This window comes from Andrena cerasifolii, chromosome 3 (assembly GCF_050908995.1).
Source record: "Andrena cerasifolii isolate SP2316 chromosome 3, iyAndCera1_principal, whole genome shotgun sequence".
In the NCBI taxonomy this organism is placed as follows: Eukaryota; Metazoa; Arthropoda; class Insecta; order Hymenoptera; family Andrenidae; genus Andrena; species Andrena cerasifolii.
The window spans coordinates 13,854,352-13,867,929 of NC_135120.1; the positions used below are offsets into that span (position 1 = coordinate 13,854,352).

At 47.0% G+C, this 13,578-nt stretch overlaps 2 protein-coding genes across 5 annotated transcripts in view; one reads left to right on the top strand and one right to left on the bottom strand.

Annotated features, from left to right (window-relative positions):
• The window catches only part of LOC143366809 (NADH-cytochrome b5 reductase 3-like), a 48,941-nt gene that overhangs the window by 11,554 nt on the left and 23,809 nt on the right, over nucleotides 1-13,578 (bottom strand). The gene's annotated exons all lie outside the window — the stretch shown is intronic.
• On the top strand, nucleotides 792-13,270 carry LOC143366810 (uncharacterized). The gene is made up of 7 exons (XM_076808184.1): nucleotides 792-1,193; nucleotides 2,348-2,438; nucleotides 7,381-7,584; nucleotides 7,670-7,811; nucleotides 8,793-8,992; nucleotides 9,227-9,379; nucleotides 11,273-13,270. The coding sequence occupies exons 1-7, from the start codon at nucleotides 1,160-1,162 to the stop codon at nucleotides 12,567-12,569; spliced, it is 2,121 nt and encodes a 706-aa protein (XP_076664299.1). The 5' UTR covers nucleotides 792-1,159; the 3' UTR covers nucleotides 12,570-13,270.

Genomic DNA, 13,578 nt, shown 5'->3' on the forward strand with positions numbered 1-13,578 from the left:
AGTGAAACGTGCTGCATATAAGCAACAAGTAGAAACAGGCGAAAGCTACACAGACCGTCTGTTCAGTAACCGTACGAGTTCACTTCCATTAAACGCACAGAGGCTTTACATTCAATTCTCTCTCTAAAGAAGCATTTATTCTTTCCATTTTGTCATTCGTTACTCCAAGTTAATTTTATTTCATATATAATACTATTTTCTCAGTTTTCTTTATTTCTTATCATTGATAACTAATGGGTAATACACCCGTGCAATAATAAATAACACATAATAATAATTCATTGTCGATACATTTGAAAATCCAGTAAAAAAACATCGAAAGCTTCTCGAACCATTTAATTGATGATGCATCACAGAAAGCTGTTCAACAAATTACATCATTCTATCCTGCATACATTTCCTACTTTCTTCTTTAAGCCAATCCGTCCGAAGTGCACCCAATGCACAGCGAACTAAACGAATAACGTCGCTGCATTGTTCTTTGCAGGACCCCCTATAGTACATAGATATACCAAACTGAATCGCGATCGACTCGTAGACGAAACATCATCGAGTTCCAGAAGGTCTAGCGCGAGTGGCCCGCGTTGATCGGCGCCGGCGAGCGTTAAAACTGGTTCACCCTAAAACCTCGATCGTCGGGACGCTGGCGGCGGCCACGTGGTTCTCAACCGCGCCGTCGACGGATCGCTTGGTTTAACAGGTCGACGGGGATCCCGTCCGTCGACGGGAGCCCCGTTGATCGCCGATCCATAGTCGACATCGAGGCTGCGACCGTCGGTGGCCGAGGAGCGCGTCGCGGCAGAGCAGGAGGCGAGGTCGACCGAAGGTGGTTGGCCGCGAAGCGCGGGAGCAGGAGGCCGTCGAGGAACGCCACTGGCCACGTGACCCGCCAGCCAGAATCCGCGGCGTCCGCCGAAAATCTAAATCCGTCCGAGCCGAGAAGAAGAGGCAGCCGCCGCGGACGGTGGCCACCGGGACCCACGACGCTCGACAGCCACGAGCGCGATAGTCAATAATTGCCTGTAGGGTGCATCGGATCGGACCGCGGCCTGCGAGCGGACGCGTGCAACGTACGCTCGACCAGCACCGAGGGAACGCACAGTCTTCGTCCCCCTTCTTCGGCTTGCACGGGGGAGGGTAGGAAAAGCGAAGGGACAGGATGATACGCGTCGACGAGACCGACCCGGTGGGCGGTAAGGGAGACCATATATCTCTGAGAAATCATCGAGACCTCAGCTCGAGTGTGCGCTCAGCACTGTGGCAACTGGTGGAACGCTGCTCGTAGATCGTAGACCGTAGATCGATAGACAGTGGAACGGGAGAGTCGCTCCTCTCGTCGAGTTCTAGCCGCGATAAAAGTTGTAGGGACGGCGAGGTAGCGGAAGGGCATTTTGGTTCCGCGATTCCGGTCGAGCTCGGGAAGCCACTGGGAACGTGGCCGCGGCTGGTGATTGAATTGTTCACGCGGGGGAGTGGCACGGTGGTAGTGGTTGGGTCGTGATTTTTCTTTAAATAAATGCAGTGGCTCGCTGGAATTTGGGACGGCGGGGAGGGGCGACGTTCCTTGTTTACCGATCCGACGTACAGTTTCAATGAACCGCGAGGAAGCTTTCCGCCTCGCCGTTCCGAGCGGAGAGTGCCGTTCCGCCAGCTGTCTCGTGCAGAAGGGTGAAACGAGGTCGCGGTCGGCGCGAAACAACCAGTTCCGTCGCGACGACGAAGGGCCGCGTGGCGAGACGTGGCGAAGCTTCGTCTCTGAATAGAAGGCTTCCCTTCCGAGGAATGCCTTCATGCTTGGCTAATAAAAGTAATCCCTCTTCGCCACTGCGACGCGAGAGATCCGACGATCAACTTCTATCGTCCAACAATTTGTTGGCCTTCCTGTTGCTATTGCGCTTCAGAGCATTTGCGATTCGCATACGGCGAATCAGGCGGGCAGCTATAGGCGCCGCGATGCCGGCTCGGATATTAAAGCCAATCCCTGCTCGAAAGACAAAAATCGCTAAATTTACACGCGACAGAAATTCGGTACAACCGCGCTCAGCTTCCTGAATGTCAGAATTGAACGAGTTGGCGAGGTTCCCTCGTAACGCAGGATCATCAAAAAATAGACGATTAACGGGGCGTTTGATTTCGCGTTTAAATTGCGCGCAGAACGATCATTTTCGCCCTCCGAATGCCGCGAGAAACGTGTACGATGCCGGAAATCCCTGCTGGTTGACGAAACCGCGTCGAATTTCTGCGCGATCAGCTTCCGGTCCTCGCGACGAAGCTCTTCGCGCAGCACACGTGGCCACTCAGCGGCTACGGACATTCTTCTTATTGCAAATTCGCCCGTGTTTTCCAGAGATCGAGCCCAGCTTTCCCTATCGAGACGTGACGATACGCCGTGGCGTGGAATTCAAGGATAATTACGACATCCAATCGGAGATCGGACGGTGAGTGTCAAGCTCGACGATTGTTTCGTACACGACGGTATTATTATTGTTGACAAACAACTCGGCAAAGATTTCGTGCCAAGGGCGCGCTCGATCGTTCGTCGATCCGCGATCGGCAGAGTCCTCGATCAATTGGCAAGATTGTCGGTGATCGCGTTCTACCCTCGCGATGGAATAACGCCGGGCTATTCGCGCCCCGTGGCGTCCTGGGACTGACAATTTGCGAGGGTAGAAGCACCGAACCATGGTTCGTGCGCGATTATCGCAAATATCGCGGCTCGCCGCAGGGATTGGCCATGCTGTTTCTGAATTTGACACGGTACGCGTGCGAGCATTGCGCAACGATTAAACAAGCTGCCATGAAATTCTAATACACCCTCCCCCCGGGCGGTGGGGAATGTTCGCAGAAGCGGGCGATCGCTGCGGCGAAACTGCGCCGCTCGAAAGAGCAAACCCGTAATATTGAGCGTGTAAAGCGAGAGATCGAAGTTTACGTCGTGCGGTACCTGCCGCGTAGCGTGGCACCGGGCAAAGTCGGAGAGTTAAACGAATGGCCGTGTTAGCGACAGAGTATTAGAGGAAGATCGAGAAACGGAGGAAGATGAGAGGAATTTTGAAACCTTGACGTGTTTATTCCTTCCGGCCAGCGTAGTATTCCTGTCCTGTGTACATCGTAATCTCTCGGTTACTAGGCGCGCCTGCCATTATGAATGAGACCCGAACTTGAATGATCTTCCTCGTGCAGCGCAGCTGCTGGTAAACTTAACAAACAAACCGTCCACATTCCTGGCGCTGGACGTCGCGAGCCTGGGGAAGAATAGGCTTAGTTAGCAGAGCTCGCACAGTTAGGATCGAGCGGTTCGAAGGGTAGAGTTTTTATTTTTAATCGAAGACCGAATTGCCGAGGCACGATGCGGATCGCGTATCGGTATCACGGGCGAAGGTATTGACGAATGGACTGATGCCAAAGGTAAGATCTGAATGTCAATGACGAACTATTAGTGAACCGTCGATTCTCAATGGCCACCCTCGATCAAACGAGACCCTCGATCTTCATTCAATAGCAATGCCCCGCTTCTAGATAGATGATCGATCAGCGTCGCTGAACAGAAATTAATTAAGAGAGGCCATACGCGACGCATCGTATCTAGTGTTCCTTCTCGAGAATTTCTCGAGAAATTTTATAAATGTTTAGTTCTTATTTCTCGAGAAATAATATTTTTCGCGAGGAACTTAAGTCTACGAAAATTATTATAAATATGGTTTATTTTCGGGATTGAATTTTTAGTTAGTTGAATTTGTATATTGCTAGTTAATCGCGAACGTATAAACACATCTACAATTTATAATAAATCTTATTAGCAGCATTAGAGCCTATATGAATTACGATAGAAAATCTCAGTACAGAAGATTCGACATTATTGATTGGTGAAGGTGCTCTTAAATTCTTATTTAACAATTTAGAAAAATGGTATACCTACTGAATTAAGTAATGAGTTTCTTGTGGCTATTAAAGAAGAAATATCGAAAAGAAGAGAAGAAACTATTGTAGCCCTTATAAAATTGTTGCATAGGTAATGGAGAATCTCTTCAAAAAGATTCAAAAGACGCGTTTTTCATTTAATATCCACGACAGATATGTGTATAACGCCAAAACAATTTTTAAGTAGCTAGACTTTCCGGGAGATATAACAGTAACCATGATTTTCCTGAAAATACTGGAAAATCTGATCCTCAAAATGAAGAATTACCATTAAGAAAACAATTAGAGATAGCAATCGCAAAGAGCCTCTAAGAAATTAGTATCAACCAAGAAGACGATAAATTCTGGACTTTAACAAAGGAATTTTATATTTTAAATCCACTGGAAGGACACCCAATTTACCATAACTTTTGGATATGCTACATAGGATTAAGTCAGCATCCACTCAAAACGAAAGAAAGTTTTCTGTAGCTACAGATTTTATCGCAAAAAAAAGAAACAGATGAAAAAGCGTTTTAAAATAAAAAAGTAATGTTTCACTTTGCACAAATTTTGTATTAAATAAATAAATATATAAATTATATTTAATATCTCTACTTTCATTTATACAAGGTCTGTGCAAATTAAACAGGAATGAACAATTAGTAAAAGGTTTCTTGCGTTTTTGGTAAATATTATCAACATTATTCCAAAAATATAAATTCTGTAATATTTCTTTGAATCTCTCGAGAATTCTCGAGAAGTATGATCTGATTTCGGATTTCTCGAGAAACAAAATATCGAGAAATCAGGAACACTAATCGCATCGTCGTCGGAAGAATGACGCCCGTTCTACTTGGGAATCCGCATTCTTGAGGAAGCGCCTCCAATTATGCATCATCGACGATTCTCTATCTCGCGGAACGTGCTCTTTTACTATACACTCTCGCCTGAAACGTCCACGATCCAGAATCATTCATCGTTCCCAATACGCTCGCGCATCCCCCCCCTAATATTCGTGAATCATGTTTTCCAATTATCTCGAATCGCCTCCATTCTTCGCCAATCGCGTTCTTCAATTGGCTGCTCTCCATCGTGACTTTGCGCTTCCTCGCGAGTCGCGTGCAGAAACGGAGACCCGTGTAGAGGAGCTTCCGATGAGACGATCGAAGACACGTCGATGATGAAGTATGCTGTTCTGCCAAGTTTTACATAGCTTTACATTATAGGCGTAATTAATGACTTCCCCGCCTCGCTAGAAGGAGACGCGGTAGAAATGAACTAGGGAGGCAGACTTTTTTGGGTCAGACGGGAAACGAGGATCTTGCAACAAGAGGGGCCCAGCTACATTTTTGACAGTCTTCGAGTTACGACGTGTGATACACTTAAAACAAAATTCTACATCGTTTGGTGCACGTTTATTGCAGATATCAAACCTGCACCCATTACTGTTTTGTGCAATGTTCTTGCTCTGCGCAGCTGCAGATTTAAAAACTTCGCCAAAATTAGAAATAAAAACTTATCGACAACTGTGCGAAAGTATATATTTCTCAATTAGTGTTCAGCGATAAATTTATAAACAGTTTTTTTTCTTCTAATTTAATTGGTAAAGATCGAGCTCTGCGCCCGCCTTGCCGCAAGGTCCTCGAACGAACAGTGCACGGGTCTGACAGCGGAGACTCAGAAATCCGAATAGCAATCCGACGCAGAACTGTTGATAACGTCGGAATGCAGCCACGGCGTTGCACGAGTCCTCGCCGTGTAATCAAGGTCTCCGCTCGTCTATAAATAATGCATTTTTCGCGGCGACTGACGTCCACGCGTCGAGCCGACGTAGCTACGTCGCTCGGACGCCTAGCGTCCCGACGCACTTGACACGCGGTTCGATCGAGCGTCGACACGCACCACTGGCTGAATCGCGGCTCGCGCCCCTGGCATAGAGAGCAGATCGCCGTTTCCATTAAAATCATCATTCTATTATCGATTTCTGTGCATCGACAAATCCCCTTTATTCTTCGTTAGCAGAGGAGATTCCGCGTGAAAGTTCTGTTTCAGTCAAGACTCCAATTAATTTTCTCCGCACAATAGCGATTTATCTCTGCCTAATTGGTCTATTATGTAGATACTAGTGGCGCCTATACGCAGTTAGTCAATTAGCGGGTTCATGGTGAATGGTTTCAATTTGCGGAGACATGCCAAGCGTTGGAATTCTCCTCGTACCATTGTACTTGTTTAAAAAGCTTGTATTCCGAGCATTAAATTTTGCAGGTGCGTTAGAAACGTCGGGTGATCGAAATCGAAGCTACTCGCAGCGTCTATGAGGCATCGATGTCTGAGAAAATGGGCGAGTCGTTAGAATTTATTAAAGCAGCGAGTTTCAATTAGTGGAAAAAGAGTCCCGCTGTGGCGCTATGCTCTCTCTGGCAGATGCTCCATTTTGATAATTCGTTCCGCCGACCCTGTTGTCTGCGGTATGCTCTACTAACTCACTGACTCACTAACTTGGCTCCGTGACAACCGTGTCACAGGTTACACCACTGCGTTCTAGCGGGCAGGAGAACTCGAGGGGGTGTAGCTTGGCACTTCCTTCAGGGTTCTGCCGTTGCTCGGCATTTTTTTCTGGACTATAAAGACTCCCGCCGTCAAGGTCGAGAGCTGACGGCGCGCTGGCCTTGCCACGTCGGAGCGGGATGCGAAAGAAAAATTCGTCGCTCGCAGCAGAAGGGAAGGAAATAGGAAACTCGTTCTCCGTTGTTAGCTCGTGATTCTTTTAGCGCGACGTCCGCAGGAAGATCTCGCGCATTTGGACGGCGCTTTTGACTCGTCGCTTGGCACAACAAAGCATAGTAAATTCGAAGCAGCCGCGGCATTTGTTCCGTCAACGTTGCAACGCGCGTCGCTCAGGCACAATTGTGTTGCATGCATCATGATTCATTTCGGGGGATCTGTGACATTTCCTGCTTCCACTCGCATCGTCCTTTTATGCTCCCTTCCGTTTTCGTCTAGCCACCGAACTATCGAAACCAAGGAACCGAGTACCTCTGCTTCCCGTCGCGCTTCATCCCTCCACCCCTTTAATCAAGAATGTCGAACATAAATGTTACCATCGCCTCGGTTGTAAAAGTCAAGCGGAATGACAGTGTTCTCTGTAATGAAACGGTGCGGCTTCCCTGGTTAACTTGCACCAGTAACAATTCATGCGTTCATAAATGTCGCGGAATTCTGTTCGGAGCACGTTCGCGCTCGGCGTGAAAGCAAACATCGTAGGAGCCTGCAACGGAGGGAAATTATAGACTGAGAATTCCGCTGGAATCCTCGCGGTACCGAGCAGCGTGTCCCCATAATTCGCTGAATCGTTGGTTCAATCGTTCGGACGCTGTTGAATTCGATACGATTGCCCAACGATCGAGATTGTTCCGTGCCGCGGTGTACAGAGGCGAACGGTGCAAGCACGTGAAACGGGACCGTTCCTATTTGCAGCGGGAAATTTGGCACCGTTTATCGATGTAAGGAGAAAGTGAGCGGTTTAATGCTCGCCGCGAAGGTGGTGAACACCTCGAAGAAGGAGGACAGACGGGCCGTGGAGAGGGAGGTGGAAATTATGCGACGGCTGCAGCATCCCCGACTTATTCAGCTGTACGATGCCATCGACACGGGCAGACAGATATACGTCATCTTGGAATTGTAAGCCGCTAATGCCATAACTGTGCTGTATCCCCAATTCCCCGGCGACAGAATACCGCGGCTACAGCTATTTTCGTGTTCCAAGGATCGAAGGCGGTGAACTGTTCGAGAGGGTGATAGACGACGACTTCATGCTGACCGAGCGCAGTTGCGCCGTTTTCATGCGGCAGATCTGCGAGGGCATGGAATTCATTCACCGGCAGAACATTCTCCATCTCGATCTAAAGGTGAGGTATCGGCGTTCTTCCACGCACGCCAACTTCAATTTTCAATTGGAGACCGTTACCTCAGTAATTTAATTTAATTTAAATTAATTTAAGCACCTTTGGTGCTGTGATTAGGTCTTAGGGCTCAGACTGTTTTGTTTGTTTTTATTTATTTTATTTCACTTTATTTTATTTTATTGTTTTACATTTTATTTTGTGTTATTTTATGTTTTTGTTATATTTACTTTATCTTTTTACTAATTTGCTCTATACTTTGTATCTAAAGGGTTCTCCCGTTAATTTAATAATAATAATTTAATAATAATAATTATTATAATAATAATATTTATAATAATATTTATAATAATATTTATAATAATAATATTTATAATAATATTTATAATTATTATAATAATAATTATTATAATAATAATAATAATAATTTTTAATTATTATTATTATTATTATTATTAAATTAACGGGAGAACCCTATAATTTAATAATACTAATTATTATTATTATTAAATTAACAGGAGAACCCTATAATTTAATAATAATAATAATTATTATTATTAAATTAACGGGAGAACCCTATAATTTAATAATAATAATAATAATTATTATTATTATTATTATTATATTATTATTACTAGGGTCAGTGGAAAGAAAACGTAACCACGTCTCAAGTAATTGAAGAGCTTCCTAAAAAGTAAAGAAAAGTGGATTTTATTCTATAAGTGAATATTTATAGTCACTTAATGAATTCTATTGAATTTGCAATAAAAATATTTTTATCCCTGCAACTCGGGCACGATCTTCGACCGCTATTTTATGCCAGATGCTGCGGAGTGTATGAGAGAGGTCTTGCAATGTTTAGAGGCACGCGTCTCTGTGGGGGATGAGATTTCAGATTAATGCAAGAGCCGGTATAAACACGGGGTGTTTCGAGGTGCTTCTGAATTTCAAGCGACCAAACTCAGTGACCAAATGTTCTGCTTACAGCCCGAGAATATATTGTGCCTGACGAAGGAGGGTAACAGGATCAAAATGATAGACTTCGGCCTCGCGAGAGAGTACGACCCGAAGAAGAAGCTGCAAGTTCTATTTGGCACGCCGGAGTTCGTTGCGCCGGAAGTCGTAAATTTCGATCAGATTGGTTTCGGTACCGACATGTGGAGTATAGGCGTCATCTGTTACGTGCTGTGAGTTCCCCTTCGACGTCCGATTTACCTAAGAATACGCCATTATTCCAAAGAATCAGTTTTACATTGTCCACCCATCTATGACACACCTATTATTCTACATTCGTTGGATAAAATTCGTGTTGGATGGAAGGGACGGAGGTTTCCCTTTCACTCTGCGCGAAACGTTTGCTTGGAAATCTGTTTGATCGGGTCTCGTTCTTACTTCAATATCCCCGCGACCGATTATTTCAGATTGTCCGGCTTGTCTCCGTTCATGGGCGACACGGATATCGAGACAATGGCGAACGTCACCATCGCCAAGTACGATTTCGATCACGACGCGTTCGCCGACATATCGGAGGACGCGAAGGACTTCATCCGGTGTCTTCTGGTGAAAGACAAAGAGTACGTATACGCTTGTTATTCTCGGTTAAGATTACACGATGGAAAGGTGACGTGGAGGAAGGTGGGCTTGTGCAAAAATATCCACGCGCGTCATTAATTACGGCGCGTCCCGGCGATCGACAGCAATCGAACGCGGGCGTCGATGGGTTTGCACAAGACTAACGATATAACAGCTCAGATAACGAAATAACAAGGACGACGCTGCCCGATAAACGGGTACACGTTGCCAAGAAAACTCGACGCAGGTTAAGCGCGATGTCCCAATAACTTTCGTTTTGCTTTTGCTTTCTGGATCGATCAGCTCGTTTCATCCCCCGGACTAAATAACCCGACACACTGAACTACTCGAATTTCGTTAAACAGCGCAAGTCAGAGTTGCGCGAAATGCAATCTAATTACAAATTACAAATTACAAGTTACGATTAAAATGTAATTGTGTAGTTGATAACAGAAAATAATGCGTAATCAACTACAGAATTACAGAAAATAATGTGTAATCAACCACACAATTACGCAAAATACTGTGTAATCAACTACACAATTACATTTTAATCGTAACTTGTAATTTGTAATAAGATTAAATTTTGCCCAACTCTGCACGCAGTGCATATGCATGTCTGGCAGCGACGTAGAGTCCCTTGTTTATGGCGAGTAACGTGAATCGAGCGCGCAGAGATGCGTGGAATATTTCGTGCACTTGCCGCTATTACTAGAAACAGGAACAGTAGGAGGTTCTCGATAAAGTGCTTGGTAATAAGCACCCAGAATTGTTAAGTCGATGGACATATTGGCGAATAAGCCCGCAAGGCACTAATCCTCCCGTTTGCATAGAAATATCTCGAGAAGATAATAGAATTTTCTTGAAATTAGTGTTCAGTTATCTGAGCAGTTGACGTTACATCTCTTCCACGGTGATTCTTCGACTTTCTCTCTCTCCCTCTGCGTCTGATTAACCCCAGGCATGCTTTCTTCATTCTCGGCACTCTGATTCGCATTCGAGGTAATGCTGTCTCAGAAAAGAGGCACCGAACCGCTCAGATCCTCGCAACTTTTCATCGCCGCTTGAACGTTTCGAATCGCCAAACTGGCAAGTGATCTTTCACCACGAAATTCGAAGCACGTGGACAGGTGGGATAAAGTGTTCGATCGGAGTCACGTTCCCGCCCGATTTCGTCCAGTTCACGTAACGAGGGGGAATCGAATCGCTCTCGACGTGCGTTCACGAACAGTCCTTTCACGTTCGGCGACCTGCTGCCTTGAAAAGAACGCATCCCGGACACGAATGACGAAGGATGCGATTCGTCCTTCAATTTCCCTAGCACACGAGACGCGCGTCTGGCTCGGACAGATCGATTCAAGCCCCGATCCGTCGATCGTACGCTCCACGTACAGTTTCCCCGTCTCCCCATTCGCTCGCTATTTGCTCCCATTGCTAAACAACTACAGGGTGTTCCCTATAACCCGACCGATAGAAACAATGTCCTCACCTTCGAAGACAGTAAGAAGTTGTTCGAGAAAGTGATCGTTCGCGTCGAAGGGGACGATCTTAGAATGCTTTTTCATACTTAACACAACAATCAGCTGCAATTAACGTAGCCGCGTTGTTACCATCCAACAACGCTCAAGACACGTCCACGTCCGCGTCAAACTTCGTACAGGACACTTGGAGCACTTCGATAGATCACGCTCATAGGTATGTCCCCTCATTTTCGTTTCCATAAATAGAGCTCATACCCAAACTCTTAGCCCACCCCCTCGGAACACCCTGTGCGCGCCTCTGTACGAAGATCGGGAGAGGAGCTAGGAAAAAGGGGGGAGAGAGAGAGAAAGGGGAAAGAGAAACACGAACTCGAGCCGGGATCACCTTCACGAAGGAGCTGTCGAATCTTTCAGAAAACGTATGTCAGCGACTCAAAGCAGGGAGCACCGTTGGCTGGCGAGAAAGTCAGCCAAGCAGCAGGTCGAGAGAACGGTGGTAGAAATCCCCGCGATCTCACAGGTGCGGGACACCAAGGCGGAGGAGCTGGACGTGGCCAAGGACAATTTGAGGCTGTTCGTGGAACGCTGGCGAGAGCACCCGGACAGTCCCTACCTGATCGATATCCCCCAGCGGAGCTTCTCGCGTCGCCACTCGACCTTCGATCACGACGACGCTGTGTCGCTGATGGGGCAGAGCCCGTCGCCCTGCGCCAGCATCTGCAGCAGTTCGTCGGAGACGGCTGGCAGTCCGTCGCAGGACAACCAGGGCTTCTTAAAAGTCCCGAGCTTCGGCTTGAGCTTCGAGAGGCGGGCCTCGGAAGGCGTCACCACGGATAAGACAAGGTGCGACCAAGCCAACCAGATCGTCCTCGCCGAGGAAATAATCAAGCTGTCCGAGCACCTGCGCTCCATAGCCATGGGCACGTGCGTGAAGCCCAGCGAGGAGGAAACTGGCTCCGCGGACAGTGTCCCGAGCAGAAAAGCCGAGCCGTTAGGGGAGAAGAGCAAGGGCAATCGAAACGGTGTGCACTCGTGGAGCAACGGTCTGGCGACTGGGGAGAGCGCCGAGTGCAACGAGATCGCCGAGAAACTGTCGAGCATAGCGCGACATAGGAAGCTGAATGGTACGACCTTTCACAGTAGCCGTAGTTTCGAGAAGTACGCGGAGACGAATAACGAGAACGTGTTCGCTTCGTTGAAGAAGGCCAAGCAGAATGTCGATGGGAACAGGCCCGCTAGGCAGAAGGATGATAGGACGTGTCAGGAGGATAGTAAGAGCTCAGTTGTAGCGAGATCCTTGGAGCAGACGGATTGCTCCTCGGCGAGCAACGAGGTCCCTCGGATACCTGGCGTAGTCGATTGCGAGATGGACCTTACGCCGCCTTGGAGGCGTCCACGAGTGAAACGCGTGTTCGGGGAGACCAGTCGGGATGTGCCGCGGATCTCGGGGCTCCGCAATCTGCACAAAAGCTTGAACCTGGACGAGCCGACCAGCACGAAGGATCTGCTGCTTCATCTGCTAGAGGAATGGGACGAAGTTGCCACCAGGCCGTCGGGCGTTGGGCGCAAGTCCGTCAGCGTCGACTGGGGCGGAGAGGAGTCCATCGGCAGGAAGACGATGAACTCTTTGGCCGAGTACTTCCAGTCGAAACAACAGAAACCGACGTCGCCCACCGCGAACTCGACGGAGCAGAGCTCGGTACATCGCTGAGATCGTTTTCATTTCTGACTCGAGGGACCACGTCGGGCTTGTTCGCCATTGTTTCGTGACAGTGGATGGTGGGTCGCGATCGGCATGTTCTCAGGGCAACGTGGGGAAGCGTGATCGACGAAGACGATAGTGTTGGATTGTTTGGTATGCAGCGTTCTTTGCTGGCTAGTTGTACATAGCGAAGTTGTTCCTGGTTATGAAACTGACGGATATGCGGCGAGATTCAAACGATCCTCGCGTGAATTTATGTATTTGTGTGTTTAAGCTCGTTTTGGCATGAAACTCGATAGATTTAGTTAAGATGGTACTTTGGTGTCTTTGTTAAAATTGTTCGAATTTTATTCTTCAAACTCCGGCGGGACTTTATCACGAGTTTAATGCGAGACAGAGCAGACGCGGTTAAGCAGCAGTTTGCGGGCTTCGGAGGCAGCAAAAGAAGGAGCATATCAAGCAACTGATTTTATTAGAAGTTCGAGCGCGGCATATCGGAGATTATACTTGTATTTATTCTGTATAATAAAGCTGCATGCGTATACTTATAATATCTGATTTAGATGATAAGTTGTGCTACAGATGCGTGTGGAGCAATCGTTTCGTTAGATCCTGATAATATCGTCGCGTTCACGCGTCCGCGCATATATCCCTGTTTTATTGTCTTATTTATACTATATATTTAATACAAAAGAACATGAAACCAACAACTGTGGACTATTTCATTTCACGTGCACCCGCAGCCAGAAAGATGATTTTCCTATGGATGTTTCGGACAGCTTGCGCATAATTCGCGTCGTCAGTGTGTATAGCGTTACTATGTAGCAAAGGGTGTTAAAATGGTCTTCAATGACTCTACAATTATAGATCACCGTGGTGATCTGAAAAGCCCTTATCGCATCACAAGCTAGAAACATATTTGCAGGGAGGACACTCAGGGAGGATTTTTAGAGTAGCGCTCTGACTAATTAAATTCATACACAGATCTATTCCTTTCTCTGACATTAAAGGCCCCCAT